Source organism: Lepidothrix coronata, unplaced genomic scaffold (assembly GCF_001604755.1).
Source record: "Lepidothrix coronata isolate B3197 unplaced genomic scaffold, Lepidothrix_coronata-1.0 Scaffold342, whole genome shotgun sequence".
Lineage (NCBI taxonomy): Eukaryota > Metazoa > Chordata > Aves > Passeriformes > Pipridae > Lepidothrix > Lepidothrix coronata.
In genome coordinates, this window is record NW_016690522.1 from 234,272 (window position 1) to 248,201 (window position 13,930).

General features: G+C 36.8%; 1 protein-coding gene across 1 annotated transcript in view; it reads right to left on the reverse strand.

Moving 5' to 3' along the window:
- Positions 1-219: 219 nt before the first annotated feature.
- Positions 220-13,930, reverse strand: part of TRAPPC12 (trafficking protein particle complex 12) — a 49,046-nt gene continuing 35,335 nt past the window's right edge. The window contains exons 9-12 of the mRNA XM_017838460.1: positions 8,196-8,294; positions 2,864-2,964; positions 1,995-2,082; positions 220-584 (exon numbers count right to left, since the gene is read on the reverse strand). Of these exons, the coding sequence (XP_017693949.1) occupies positions 342-584; positions 1,995-2,082; positions 2,864-2,964; positions 8,196-8,294 (531 nt within the window). The 3' untranslated portion in view covers positions 220-341. The remainder of the gene's footprint in view (positions 585-1,994; positions 2,083-2,863; positions 2,965-8,195; positions 8,295-13,930) is intronic.

Consider the following 13,930-nt stretch of genomic DNA (forward strand, 5'->3'; position numbering starts at 1 on the left):
GATGAAATCAGCTCATGTGATTTGCTCACTAACTACTGAAAAGTCATCAAGACAATATAAGGTCAAATTCAGTTTTTCTTACAAAAGAATCTGAGTAGCTGACTGTATATGTATATATATATAACTGAACAGTAATAGACTTGTAGGGATGAAGCAGGCTCTAGGTCACCACAAAGTCTTCACAATGACAGGCCTGTATAGAGCCAACAGATTCTGTACTAATGCCACTGAATATTCATAATTGAATAGACTTTATTTCACATTTACACATCAGCAAGAGTATATACAATTTAAAAAAAATTAAATTTTTTCTTTGCTGGAAAAAATTAGTTGGAAATGATCTACCCTAACTTGAGACACTGGGTATTAAAGCTATCACCCTCTTTGATAGCTACAGCCTCTAGAAGTGCCTGCTTCTTCTGCATACTGCGAGATGACTCGAGTTCATACATAGTGGTCAAGTTGAAGAGAACACTCTCATGTAGGTAGTGTTTAGGGTCCTGCTGAACCATTCCTTCCAATTGCCGGAGGGAATCCTTCAGTTTTCCCAGGTAAAGAAGACAAACAGCAGCATTGTTGTTCGCCTAGAGAGAAATACATTGTAAATAAATAGTGTGTGGATATATATATATATGTATGTATGTCTTTACAAGCGATGAGAGAGAAAGAAAAAAAGTCTAACATCTGGATTTACAACAGATTTACTGTATGCTAAGAATTACTATTTTTTTTTTGTGTGAGCAAAAATTAAAATACATTATCAATTATACAATGCAGTCCTTTTCTTCTTGTTATTCTCAAGATCCACCCTGTGCCAGTTAGGACCTGCTGAGTTCTAAGAGCGGAAATTCTAAAAGACAAAGTCTAAATTGAAATATAAATAGTATAGGATATCAGTTAATTTTGAAAGCCAAGTGAAATAGATTTCAGAAACTACATGAGCCTCTGCATACTGTCATTTTCATATTTTTTTTTTAATGACTTCACTATATCTTCAGAAGCATTTTTCTCTCTGGCTTACATATAGAAGATCCACATAAGCAACAGGAAGATATTATCTTATCACAAAGGCATCTACAACTGACTTCAAGTAAATCCAGCAGATAGGGCAGTCTAAATACATCATAAATGATCAAGTCAGGTTCCATTTTCCTTACCACACAAAACAGGTTTTATGAGTTACCAAAATATTTTAACAGTACAAAGTCATATAACGTGTTTAGCAGCAGAAACTTTCACACTTTCTGAAAGCTGGAGATAAAGGAAGAACACGGCCTTTTAAAAGAAATATTTTTCTCTCCCTTCAGGAAACCTTACAGATCTTGTGTGATTTATAACAGACACTATTTTACAGCCTGCAAAATGACACAATTCATGTGCTTCTTAAAATCAGTCCCCTCAGTCTTTAAATGGCCTTGGATCAGACTACTGGGGGTAAGCTGTCTGATTTCTTAGAAATACTCTTACATGACCATGCACTGAAAACTGCCAGGTGTAGAAAACCCAGAGGTAAATAAATAGCTCTTCTTTGATGTCCACTTGTGATGGGAGCCCAAGGCTCTGATATGTAATGTGTTAGAAATGTCATGTTTAAAATTAAAATATCCCTTCAATGTTGTGTGAAATCAAGGTAACCTTACACATGTTGAGAACTGCCATTTCTTTTCCTAACATGCATGTCTACACTAAAAACAGTGACTGCAAAAAAAAAGTGCTTTTGAGAATAAAAAAAGTGCTTTTGCGATAAAACAGAGTGTCTCAGAATTTCCAAGTGCATCTTTAAGTATTCATGCCCTTCATATAGACTGGTTCTTAATTTCTCATCCCATTTTCCATCTTATCCTTATGTATACTGAAAACCCTTTGGTACACATGCCACGTCCAATTTTTCTATAAAGCTCTGAGCATACTCTGGGTACTAATTAAATCTATGCATGAAGTATTACGAGAATAATTTAGGTGTTCATTATAAACATAGCAATTTGGAGATTTACCACAGCATTTGATGAGTCGATCCTTAAAATTTCTGTGAAAAATCGATGAGCTTCTGAGAAATTATTCTGACCAAGGTGAAGAAATGCTCTAGAAAGTAAGTGACATATAAATGAGTTCTCCTCAAAAACCCGAGGTAATAATACATTTAAAAAAGAATGCACACCATTTTTTATTTTTCTTGTTCTAGATGTGAAAGTTTCTGACATTTGTTCTTCACGGTGTGAAGGAGACACTGATTTACAGACAAATGGAATGACAACTTGGATCACTCAGCTATTATATATTCTGCCTACCAAAGCAACAGTCTTCATTGTGTTTTTAGTACTTTAAATGCAGATACTCTCTTCCTGGAATTATTCTCTTCATTAAATTAGCCATATCATTTTCAGAGCACTTTTGAATAGCATCTTCTAAATATATTAAGCCCATGTGCTAACCACTGCAAACTGAGCCCCCATCACGCAGCTCCATTTACTACAATGTATTCAAGCATGCTTTGAAGCTACCAGGCGGTAACTTTCCTGGCAGATCTGATTGTAGGATAACGGCCCAAAATAGCTTCTCCTCTCCTAAGAGTTACTTATGCAAATGTATATTGGAAAAGCAGACTGAAAATATGCAATGCCTGGAAGAATGAGAAAAAGCTTTGTAAAATCAACTGAAGGATCACAATTTCAATGCAGGATAATATGACTGTACCAAGTAATACAGATCTCCTGGGTCTGTATGCCATTCAGTCTCACGACAGATGTAGTTACAAAAAAGAGAGAAAGAGACCAGGATTGTCTCAAGGGTTGTTTAATGATCACCTTGCATACTTTGCAAAACTGTATTTTAAAATGTTTTATTTAGCTATTAAATTATCTACCTGTTCATTAAAACCATAATTTGGCTCTGAAGTCCATCCAATTTGTGAGTCACTTTCTCAACATCTTGAAAATACTTCTCTGCAGTTTTTATGTCTCCAATCTAGACAGAAAAATCATAAGAAAGTTACCACAAGAAAAAGAAAAGAGATACATCCTGATTATATCTTTCTCAAAGAAAGATGTAAGACACAAAACATAGCAAACATATCAAAGTCTATTATCAACTGTTTGGCACCAAGACAACTGGGTAACACCTGTTATCAAACAATGTATTTGAAGAGCCATATTAAGGCCACAGAAAGCATCCCAAAGTCATGTGCACTTTGCCTAAGGCCTCAGCTGGGGGCTGTGGAGCACTCATGGACTGTAGGGCAGGGAGGGCCCACAATCCTCGTTTGGCTCTTTTGTTGTAACCAACTCCAGAGTTCATAAAGTAGCTGAAAATGAGACAAGGTCAGAGCCACTGCCAGTGAGATTGGGCGTTACTCTGCAGAAAGAGGGACACAGGCAGAAGCTGTCAATAAGGCAGGAGAACTGGAATACAGCAGCCTTGTAGTTAGCACAGGACCCACAGCTGGTTGACCCACAACATCTGGGTCACAGCCAGGGGCCACACACCACAACACGTCAGAAAACAACCCCAATGCAATGGGCCACTGAGGTTACTGGGGAGACAGTCCATCTGCAAACTAAGAAACATTGGTGAGTGTGTCGTGCAGGCTGAGAGATCTGAAAGCTAGCATAAAAAAGTACAGATTTTATGGGAGGAGGGGATGAGCAAGGGGATTTCTAGAAAGGATGGGGTATTTCACCTAAGAGTATGTCACATACATTGCTATTTGAGATGAAAAAAAAATATTTGAAGAAGGCCCCCTTGGAAAATAAATTAGCAGTGTACTTTTCAGGCTGGAGAGATGGAAGAAGACGACAACTTAGTACTGAGTAAAATAAATCCATCAGAATCTATCAAAAGGAGTAAAACTAAATTAGTTCAGAAGCATACAGCCATGGAAACCAGGCAGCCCTCAGGTGGGGAGATTTCAGGAGCCCTTAAGAGATCACCTGTTTGTTCAAGAACAGGACAACACTATGAAAATGTTTGTGACAAATGTGTTGAAGTTTCCTTAAAGTTCTCAGACAGTGAGTATTACACATCTGAGTCTTACTAGGAAACTTATCCAGAATTCTTAAATTGCCTTAGTATTACAAAATACACTCTATCTTACCGCAGTTTTTACCTCAACTTTTTGTACTGTCCATAGTGGTCAGGGAGAATGGTATAAGTCCTCTTTTTAACAGCCTTTTACATATCTGAAAATTTTTACCTTTTCCTTCTAGAATAAGAATCCATTTTCAAGCAAATCAGGGTTCACCCCTTTCTCATAGATAATGCTTTCTGGTTTCTCTGATCATTCTTGATGTTATTCTCTAAATTCTCTCCTGTTACTTCACATCCTCCCCAAGCATTCACCTAAGAGGTCACAACACTCCAACTGATCTCTCTCCAGCAGTGAGAATGGAAGAATCATATTACATTTCACATGTGAATATAGAGTTTGCTTTCACACCAGGTATTTTGAAGTCCGACTGGTTTACCCACGTGTATTTTCTTACCCTTAACCTAATTCCTTTCTACAGAACAGTACCTTGTTGTTGCTTCCCATTTTGTACATTACTCCCAGCCTTTGGAAGCATTTTGCCTTTTGCTGTTTGAATCAGAGCCAATTTAACATTTCAGTTTCTCAACTTGTCAAGATTATTTTGCATTCTGATCATGCCCTTCTTAGTGTCTGTACCACTCCAAGCTTGGCATCATCTGTACTTTTTACAAAAATGCTTCTCATTTCATCATACAAGTACCTAACCAAAAAATACAAGCACTACAAACCCTACAGACATCCCTGTGGAAAAGATCATCTAGAAAGTCCTAGTCATCAGTGAATGACTTTCCAACTACACTTTTCAGAGACAGCAAACATCCACCTGAAGGTTTCATCTAGATTTCTTACCAATTTGGCTATGGGAATATCATAGTGGCAAGTATCCAAAGCCCTACTAACATCACTAATATTAAACAGATACTGGTTTTCCTCTAACCACAAGAGTTCTCCCTTGTCAACATAAAGAAATTATTCTTCTTTACATTTAAGAGATGATTCAACTGAACACTGCAGTTAAAGATGCAACTGTCCATCTACCAAGCATTTCTGGGATAGCCATTAATAGTCTTATCTCATGAAACAGATGCATTTCTCCCAGGTGTAATGTAAATGGACTCAAACAAAACAAATATTCATTCTAAAATCTTATCCATTCAGTTATAACGTCAAAGAATACAGTTTCCCTCTATAAATAACACTAAAGATGTAAATCACCAAGAAAATAATTACATTTAACTAGAGGATAATGCTGGCACAAGTGTAAATGAATCTGTCCTTGAGTATTTTTAGCTGAAAAATTAGAAGGAATTCCTTTAACCATGAGAATAATCAATTTCTAAAGCAAGCTACCAGTTTGCTCCACTGGGAGCTTGACGAGTCCAAATCTAATATGCTTTGAGACTAATCACACATTATTTGTGATCATGAAGAGTTCTCATTTCTTAGCAGCATCTTGTATCTTCTCAACAAACATGTCAAACTCTTAATTCTCATTCTTCCCACAGAGGGCAAACAGTTTACTTTTTTGGGGGGGGAGGGGAAGACCAGTTAAATAAATAATTAGTTTTAATTAGTCATTAAAATGTTAAAGTTTAAAGGGGTCTTCATGACTTTATTTTATTTAACTTAGTTCAGAAAGTGTGATTTCAGTATCTAACCATAATTAGCATATCAAATAAAAATGAAAGTTCCATTGTTAACTTCAAATAATCATATCCTCTAACAAGGATCCTCTAATATATTATGTGTTTAAGTTTGTTGTTTGTCTGGAAACTGAGATTATTTTTCTTACATATTCCTAGGATGTATTTATTGCTTTTGACTCTGTTTTGCAGCAATCTGTTACAGAGGGTAGGGTCAGGCAGTTTTCTACTTTCTAAATTCTTTAATGTAGTTATTTAAACAGCAAACTTGAATAGGTTGGTCAATAAGCAGAGTCTATTAGCAAGACACAATGTAATCCTAGAGACTAAAATGTGTTTCCTCATTTCATGTGAATTTCTGTTTTACTGGGCAGGTGATTGCTGACAGAATTACAGTGCTTCTGAAAATTTCTCTGTGACAGTCTCTGTCTTTTCCTGCATTCTTCACTTCTCTCATCCTCATTTCCCAGTTACTTAAGGCAACAGCTAAAGGCCGTACATCAGATTTAGACCTCTTTATGCTCCACTTACATGTGAAGATAAAGAAGGTATGATGCCTTAAACTAGTAAGCTCAATTTAATTAAGAAAAAGTAAATCACACATAAAGTTTTACATGTTGAAAAAGATTACAATTCTTTTCTGTTCAACTCCTGAATTACACTTCATTCTACATTACTGTTTTGTTTCGTATCTGTGATGTCTATTGTCAAACAGTATCTGTGGCTGATAAGCAACTGGAATCTGGCTCCTTTACGCCTCTCTTGGAAAAACTTCAAAGTTATCAGCACAATATGTGGTTATTTGGAAATCACTACCTGTTTCTGAGAAGTTGTAACACTTGAATATGAGAAAATTGCTTTCCCATTTTACCTGCAAGACATATTATTTGTTTTCCAGGGAGTGCCATGTCAACCGTGCACACACACCACAGAGTGATCTTACAAAAATCATGGTGCCCAGGCCTGCAACACATTTGTCTTTCTTTAATTTGAACTTCTTGGTTTGTTTACCTGCACATTCCCTATTCCTCTTAATATATCAAAATCTTGCATCTGTTGCAACAGTACCACCCAGACAGAGTTGAAGATTGTGTCACAGAAAAAGACAACAAGCTAAACAATAAAACCTTATCTCCTTAAGGTGCTAGAAGAAAGGAAAACATTTGCATTCAGAAATGATTCTTTTTAACTTCTGTCTAGATCACATGAAAATATCCAGGACTCCCCATATGCCCTTTTGCTATGTCCAGTTATGACAGCAGAACCACTAAGCCCTAAAGCCCTGTTGTCACAGCTAGAACCAAGGAGGTCAATGCCTTCAAATGACTCTGTAAGTCAGGAGACACTTTCCTCCTGGGAGTGACAATTTTTCTATAGCAAATGGAGCTACAAACAGACTGGAGTGTGACACCAGGGCAGACACTCTCGTCAGCAAGGCAGTACCAGTAATGTACCTAGTCATTTTCTCAGTAAGACCAAAACTATTAATAACTTCCATTTCCAATAGTATTATGCATATTTACAGTACTGTTCATTAATATGCAGAATTACTAGGTTGTCTATTTAGATAATAATTAATGCATGCAGCCAATATTATAAAATTGTTCTATAGTGATGCAGATCCACTTTAAACAAGATACTTTTAAAGACAGACATGCCTACCACACTGTGAAAGCATGTTCCTGCTGAGAACTGAAAATCCCTAATTGAATTTGAATGACATTCTATGATTTCAAGCAAACAATATTAACAATTATCTATCAAGAGAAAATTACTCCATTTCAATATAATTTTAGAACATGAATGTCACAAATAAGATAATTTGTAAATACTTGACAACTCAAAATTAGATTTATCACTAATAATAAAAAGTAAGCAGATAAAAAAGTTTGAAATATCAGTACCAGAAATATGGAAGAACTGCAAAGAACTTGCGAGATACTAAGAGTTAAAACAATCAGATAGCTATTTATATGAATAATTCTATGAAAAACAAAAAGACATCTATTTTTACTTATAATCATTAAGTATGGCTACACGGACATTTATTATACTTGTACTGTCCTATTTTTTTCTTTTAATTTGTCCTCTCCTGTGTTCTCAGGGATATAATGTGGACAAAAGAAGGACACTCAGATTTTTTTCAGGATAAAGATGGCAGTGTGACTGAGAGCTGCATGCAGTCTGAGGCAGTGAGACATGAGATTTTTAGTGAAATTCTGGCTCACTGACATCAGTGGAGCTTTACCGCTAGTTTTAGAGAACGCAGAATGTTACTTTTTTATTAAATTACCAGCATGATTTTCCACAGCATGTTCTTTGTTTGCTAATACACTCTTAATACTAGAGGTGCTTCATATTTCCTGGTTTTATCTAATATCACATAGTAGAAGAGTTTTCTTTTGACCACTGCCTCTACAATTTGACATGTGCCCTATAAAAATAGCTATAGTTTTAAATGCAACAATTATTCTCTACATAGCTATCAACAGCAATATTACCTAGCAAATTTAGAATAAAATGCATACCTGAAGGAAAATCCTTCCAATTCCACTCAGCAACTGAGGCTCTTGCTGTGGGTAATATTTGATGACGGTGTGGTAAGCATCTACAGCAAGCACATAGTCCTAAGGGTAAAAAGCACACGATCAGGTATTTAAGATCAGCATTCTTCACCCTTTATGTGGACTTACTCAAACAGAATTAAAATAATTGCAACTTGTCAGTGGGACAAAATTTTTATCAATCACTGTAGGCACTAGTAACTGATTATATTGGTCTTTTCTCAGTTATATGGGAACTGCATACACAGGGGATCTTTTTTTCCCTTTTTTTTAACTGGATCATATTCTTTCAGTAGCTAAACGCCAAAAACTGAAACATTTACTCTTCAGCTTAGATTATGATTTAGGATAAAAGTCAAGCACTTTCTGTGTGACTGGGGGTATACATACTTGAGAAATGTCTCGTTTCAAGTATATGTATAATTTATATGGTTTAACAAACTATATTCGGAAGCTTTAGGAACTGCCTGTGCACAGACTTGCAAACAACATTGCACAACAGAAACTGCAGTTTTGAACGTATTCAGATCACAAACTAGCACTACTGCCAAGGGAAACAAGTTATTTTCCGTCTCTTCACCTAAATTGCTGATTTTTTTCTACCATACTGCATAAAAGCAGGTAATCTAAATAGAAAACTGACTTGGGCTAAAACTAAGTGAGGAGTGGGCTGGGTCTGATTTCCAGAAAGCTTTGCGAGTGACACCACTCCCCATTGGCATGAAGGCTGTGCTGGCAAGGGGCAGCTCTGAGATCTGCCTACTCAAGATGCAGTGCCACTGTACCCTCCAGCTAATGACCAGTGACAGAATATTAAACAAAACCATGGTCCCATTTCCCACACGAAAGAAATGGCCTTGTGCCTGGTTCCTGCAGTCCAGCTGTTTCACGGTTAAACTACAGTAATTCAATGATCTGGGCAGTACCTGACTTTCAGAGCCTGGCTACACAGGGTTTGGCAGGCACACGTGAGAAACACTGCATGTACTCTGTGCTGACTGAGGACACGCTGTGGGTACACTCACGGGGCACAGGGCTGTGCCAGCCTCAGCTACAGCTCCTTGGAGAGACCGTGAGTAGAGGCAGAGAGTGCCTGCCTTCGCTTACAGAGGCCAGGCTATGCAAAGGCAGAAGACTCTCCATGTTTTAATAATTTGGTGCTTCCTGACAGTCCTGCCCTTCAACTTAATACATGAGTTTGTGGTGGATGTCAGGAAGCAAAAGACAACAAAGAACAATCTTTCAAAACTACACGGATATCTTGGAATACTCTCTACCCTACCATTTTTCTTGGTCAAAATATAGTACTCATTTAACTTTTCCCTAATGTGAACACAGCTACTAGCAAAGGTGGTTTTTCTTCATCTCCTGCTTAGTCTGAGGAAGCAATGTTCCCCAGGTGTAATGAATTTCTTTTCCTAAGGATGCACTTCAAAGTACTAAACCCTGTATCCAACTCTGGAGTTCTCAGCATAAGAAAAATATGAACCTGCTAGAGCAGGTCCAGAGGAGGGGCCACAAAAATGATCAGAGAGCTGGAACACCTCTCAATAAGAAACGGCTGAGAGAGTTGGGGTTGTTAAGCCGGGAGAAGAGAAGGCTCTGGGGAGACCTCCTTGCAGCCTTTCAGTACTTGAAACAGGATTATAAGAAAGATGGAGACAAACTTTTTATCAGGGCCTGTTGTGATAGGACAAGGGGTAATGGTTTTATATTAAAAAAGGATCCATTCAGACTAGATATAAGGAAGAAATTTTTTACAGTGAGGGTGATGAAACACTGGAACAGATTGCCCAGAGAGGTGGTGGATGCCCCATCCCTGGAAACATTCCAGGTCAGACTGGCTGGGGCTTTGAGCAACCCAATCCAGTTCAAGATGTCCCAGCACATGGCAGCGGGAGGTTTGACTAGATGACCTTTAGAGGTCTGTTCCAACCCAAACCATTCTATGTGGAACATATTAATAGTCTCTTATAAACAAAATTCAAGACAAGTCTTTGGAGTGTGATCTGTGTATGAGAGGAATTATATGTCCTAGAATTGTAGAAGCTGACTTAAATAGCCCAGGAAGCACTCTGCAGGACCTTGCAAACAACTTGTATATTGTGGGTATAATCATTAATTCTGAACAATTAATTATTAACATTTAGAGTTTATTCCAAATCTAATGTGCCATGACATATTCATCTTTATTATTGGCAATGGATACAGAACTATACTATTCTGTGGCCAGTTACAGAGGCATCTTATCTGGCAGTTCCTTCTGATGGGGCATATTGTAAAATAGGTGATATTTAATCTCACTTACTAAAGACTGTTGTCATTCACAGTTTTGCTAATGTGACTTAATACAACAGAAATTGTCTGATAGAATGATAAATACACAGTACCTCAGAGGAGTTAAGTCTTGATTGATACAAGGCATAGTTGTGAGGAGTAAAACACGCTAAGTATTGCCAGTAAAAATCCCGATGACTACATTTTGTGATACTAAGACTTAAGGTAGGGCTGATGTATTATCACAGTATTTAATTTCTAAAGATTAAGAGCCTTCAGATTTTCCACACCTTCATAAAAAAAAAATCCCAAGAGAAGGACTGAAATTGTGCAATTCAGGATATGAATGAAAGTTGGCCTATTGTTTTATAATACAATACCTCTTTTATTATAAAAATTTGGGGCTAACATTACCTATACTAATCTAAAATAGTTCTAGTAATTCACTGGACCTACTTGCACAAAAATTTCAGCTGAGGTTATGTTTTTCCTTTCAAGCACTGCAGTATAACTGTACTTCCCTTCTTGGTCACTGCATCATACATTTTCATGTTTCCCTCATCACCACCTTAACTACTTAAAATATTAATTATGAAATATTTAGAAATAAGCATAAATGACCACAATGTGTAGAATTCTGAGAGTAGGTTCAACAAACCCTAGATTAAAAATCAGCTTTAGTTCTACAAAGCGTACAGGTCATAAATACTTTATTTAGGTGAAAGAGGACAAGGATACCTTACCCTTCCTCTCTATCTAGTGTATTTGTGGAAAGGTTATGAAAGCAGAGATTCATAGTGCTGTGAATCCAAAGAGCTGTACTGCAGCACAGTTAGGCAAAAGACATGATGATTCATGCAGTCTTTCTCCTTTAAATCATAGAGGAACCAAAGTCCTTCAGCATCAGTTCCTTGTGTTACTAGCACAAGCTGTTACTTCTTCTTGGTACAATTTTAATTGTATTAGACCCAAATTAAAATCAATTCTAATGCTTTTGTTTTACAAAGGGCAAGTTCTACAAAAGCTAAGACAACACTGAAAAAAACTAAAAAGCACAAAATGTGCCTTTAATTAGAGTGCATTTATAATATATATGGAAAATACTTAAGTGTTTATTCCTTAGAGAGATAAAAGTCTGGTAAGATAATGTCAAAAGCGATTTTAGCTCAGATGAAAAGAACTTTAAAAGTTTTCAAGACACTTCCATGGTGATTTAGTAAAGTGTCAGACATTTTGCAATTAGAGTTGAAATGAAGCAATGCACATCATCAGCTGCATTTTAAATGAATATTCCTCAGGCTGCTATGTTCAGGATATGGTTTCATAGTGACTTAAGCCCACAGTTCTTATAAATGGAAGTCTACAGTGACAGGTTACATGGTCTCCCCTTCTCTTCCTGCTGTATTTCCACGTCCTTCCTTAAGCTGCCCTTTGTTCACAGGAAATAGGAAAGCCGTTTGACATCAGTTGATATGATTGAGATCCACCATTTCTTCATCATTTGGTTAGGTCCAATAGTGGTGCACGGAAGGAAGCTGGAATCCATTTAAGAAAGGTTGTACAAAGAAAGGGGGATGATCAGGAAAATAAGGTATATTAAGACTGCCTTAAATTTCTACTGAACTATCACTGGTCACACAGATAAAGGGACGCAGCAGACAGAATTCAGTACCCTGGACAGATAGTCCCAGGATAAAGGAGATGTGACTGATTTCCTGTTCCACTGCAGGTTTCCTGCACAAGTCTGGGTGAATCACTTTCTTGACCTTCACTCACTAACTTCAAAATAATATACTATCTCAATAATTTAATGAGATGTTTAACCAATGATGCCATATTTAAAAAGGCAAAAATCATTGTGCTATATAAACAGAACTCCTTAATTCACTGAAGTAATGCAGAAGAGATATGACATGAAAAAAACCTAATTAGAGTTAAGGATAATTAAAGTAGATTTAAATAGTCATAATGCCAATATCTAATCGAAGCATTATTTTTTTAATTTTCAAGCATCAGCCCTGACAAGATTAAATAGTACTGTAGTTTTTTTGGCCAAAGAGGTTACTTAAAGAAATATAGCAAATTTTTATTTTTTTTCATACCGTTGTCACATAATTTTACTTTAATAAATTATTACTATTAATCTACTACTAGCACAAGGTATTCTATCACCGAACAGTACCTGGGGACCAAGCATTACCCTGTTGCAATATTGTGATTGGTCACTAGATGGCAATAGATGGCGCTGACTTGGAGAATGAAATTGGTTTTTTTTCTTAAATTACATATACTTGAAATACTTGAATAAAAACAAATGCAGTTTTTAAAGTATATTACAGAACAGTAAAAAAGAAAAGGTGGAACTCTGTTCAATTAATATAATTGTTCATGGGAGAACTTAGAAAAGTGTGTTTAAAAATTATTTGAAGAAACAGTTTCTTGCTGAATACTGTGCAAAGTGGAGAAGATGATTACAGCACTGCTGCATGTTACAATCATCTAGGGATATTTCTGAAAGTTGAAAGATTCACAACTACTCTATAGCCAATGCACTGAAATGCAACATGCAGTTGTGGATAATCTAGAAGTTACCATGGGACTACAACTTAATAATAATATAATAAATAATAATAATAATAACAATAATGGCCAGTCTTTGCGAGCAAAGATTTGGGAAAGGTCATTAACCCTTCGAGCCTGCGCAGTGGATTTTTTTAGGTGAGACACAGCGTGCGCTGAACTGAGCCCACCCTTTAATCCTGAGGTTCATCTGCCCGGGCCGAGCAAGCTTGGACAGTGGCAGTGAGGTCCTCAGAATGTAGGTTTGTTTAGAGTGACCTTCTCTTAGATGGATTGCCACACAAGGCTGACGAGCTCCATCTGCCCGGGGGGGCTGGGAATCGAACCGGGTCGCAGCGGTGAGAGTCCTGCACCCTAACCACTAGACCACCAGAGGCCCCACTACAACTTAACAGCTGTGAGATATGCCCCGAATACAACTGGTCTTAAGAAGTATCTGAGCTGCAGTATTTCTGAAGTATCATTTTTAAAAAGATGGTAATCGGTACTCAGAAATACATTTCTATTATTCAAAGAAAATAGCACTAACCAGACCAAACCAGAGGAAGGTGAAAAGTGTCCATGCATGTGGATTTGTGTGTACATGAGAAGAAAAACACTGAAAGAGTTAAAAACAATTCACAGTGAAAAGTGAACATCTTGAAAATATATATACCAGCATTTTCTTATTTATATATTCTACTTTGTTTGGGATGGCAAGTCATGCTTTTCTTCACTTGTTTTTTGAAAAAGGAAGTTCTTTAAAAAATGAACCTGTGTCATGTACCTACCTCAAAACACAAATGCTTGCTAATTCTTAGAAATATCTCATAGTTTAATGGACAATTATTTCTATTCAAGAC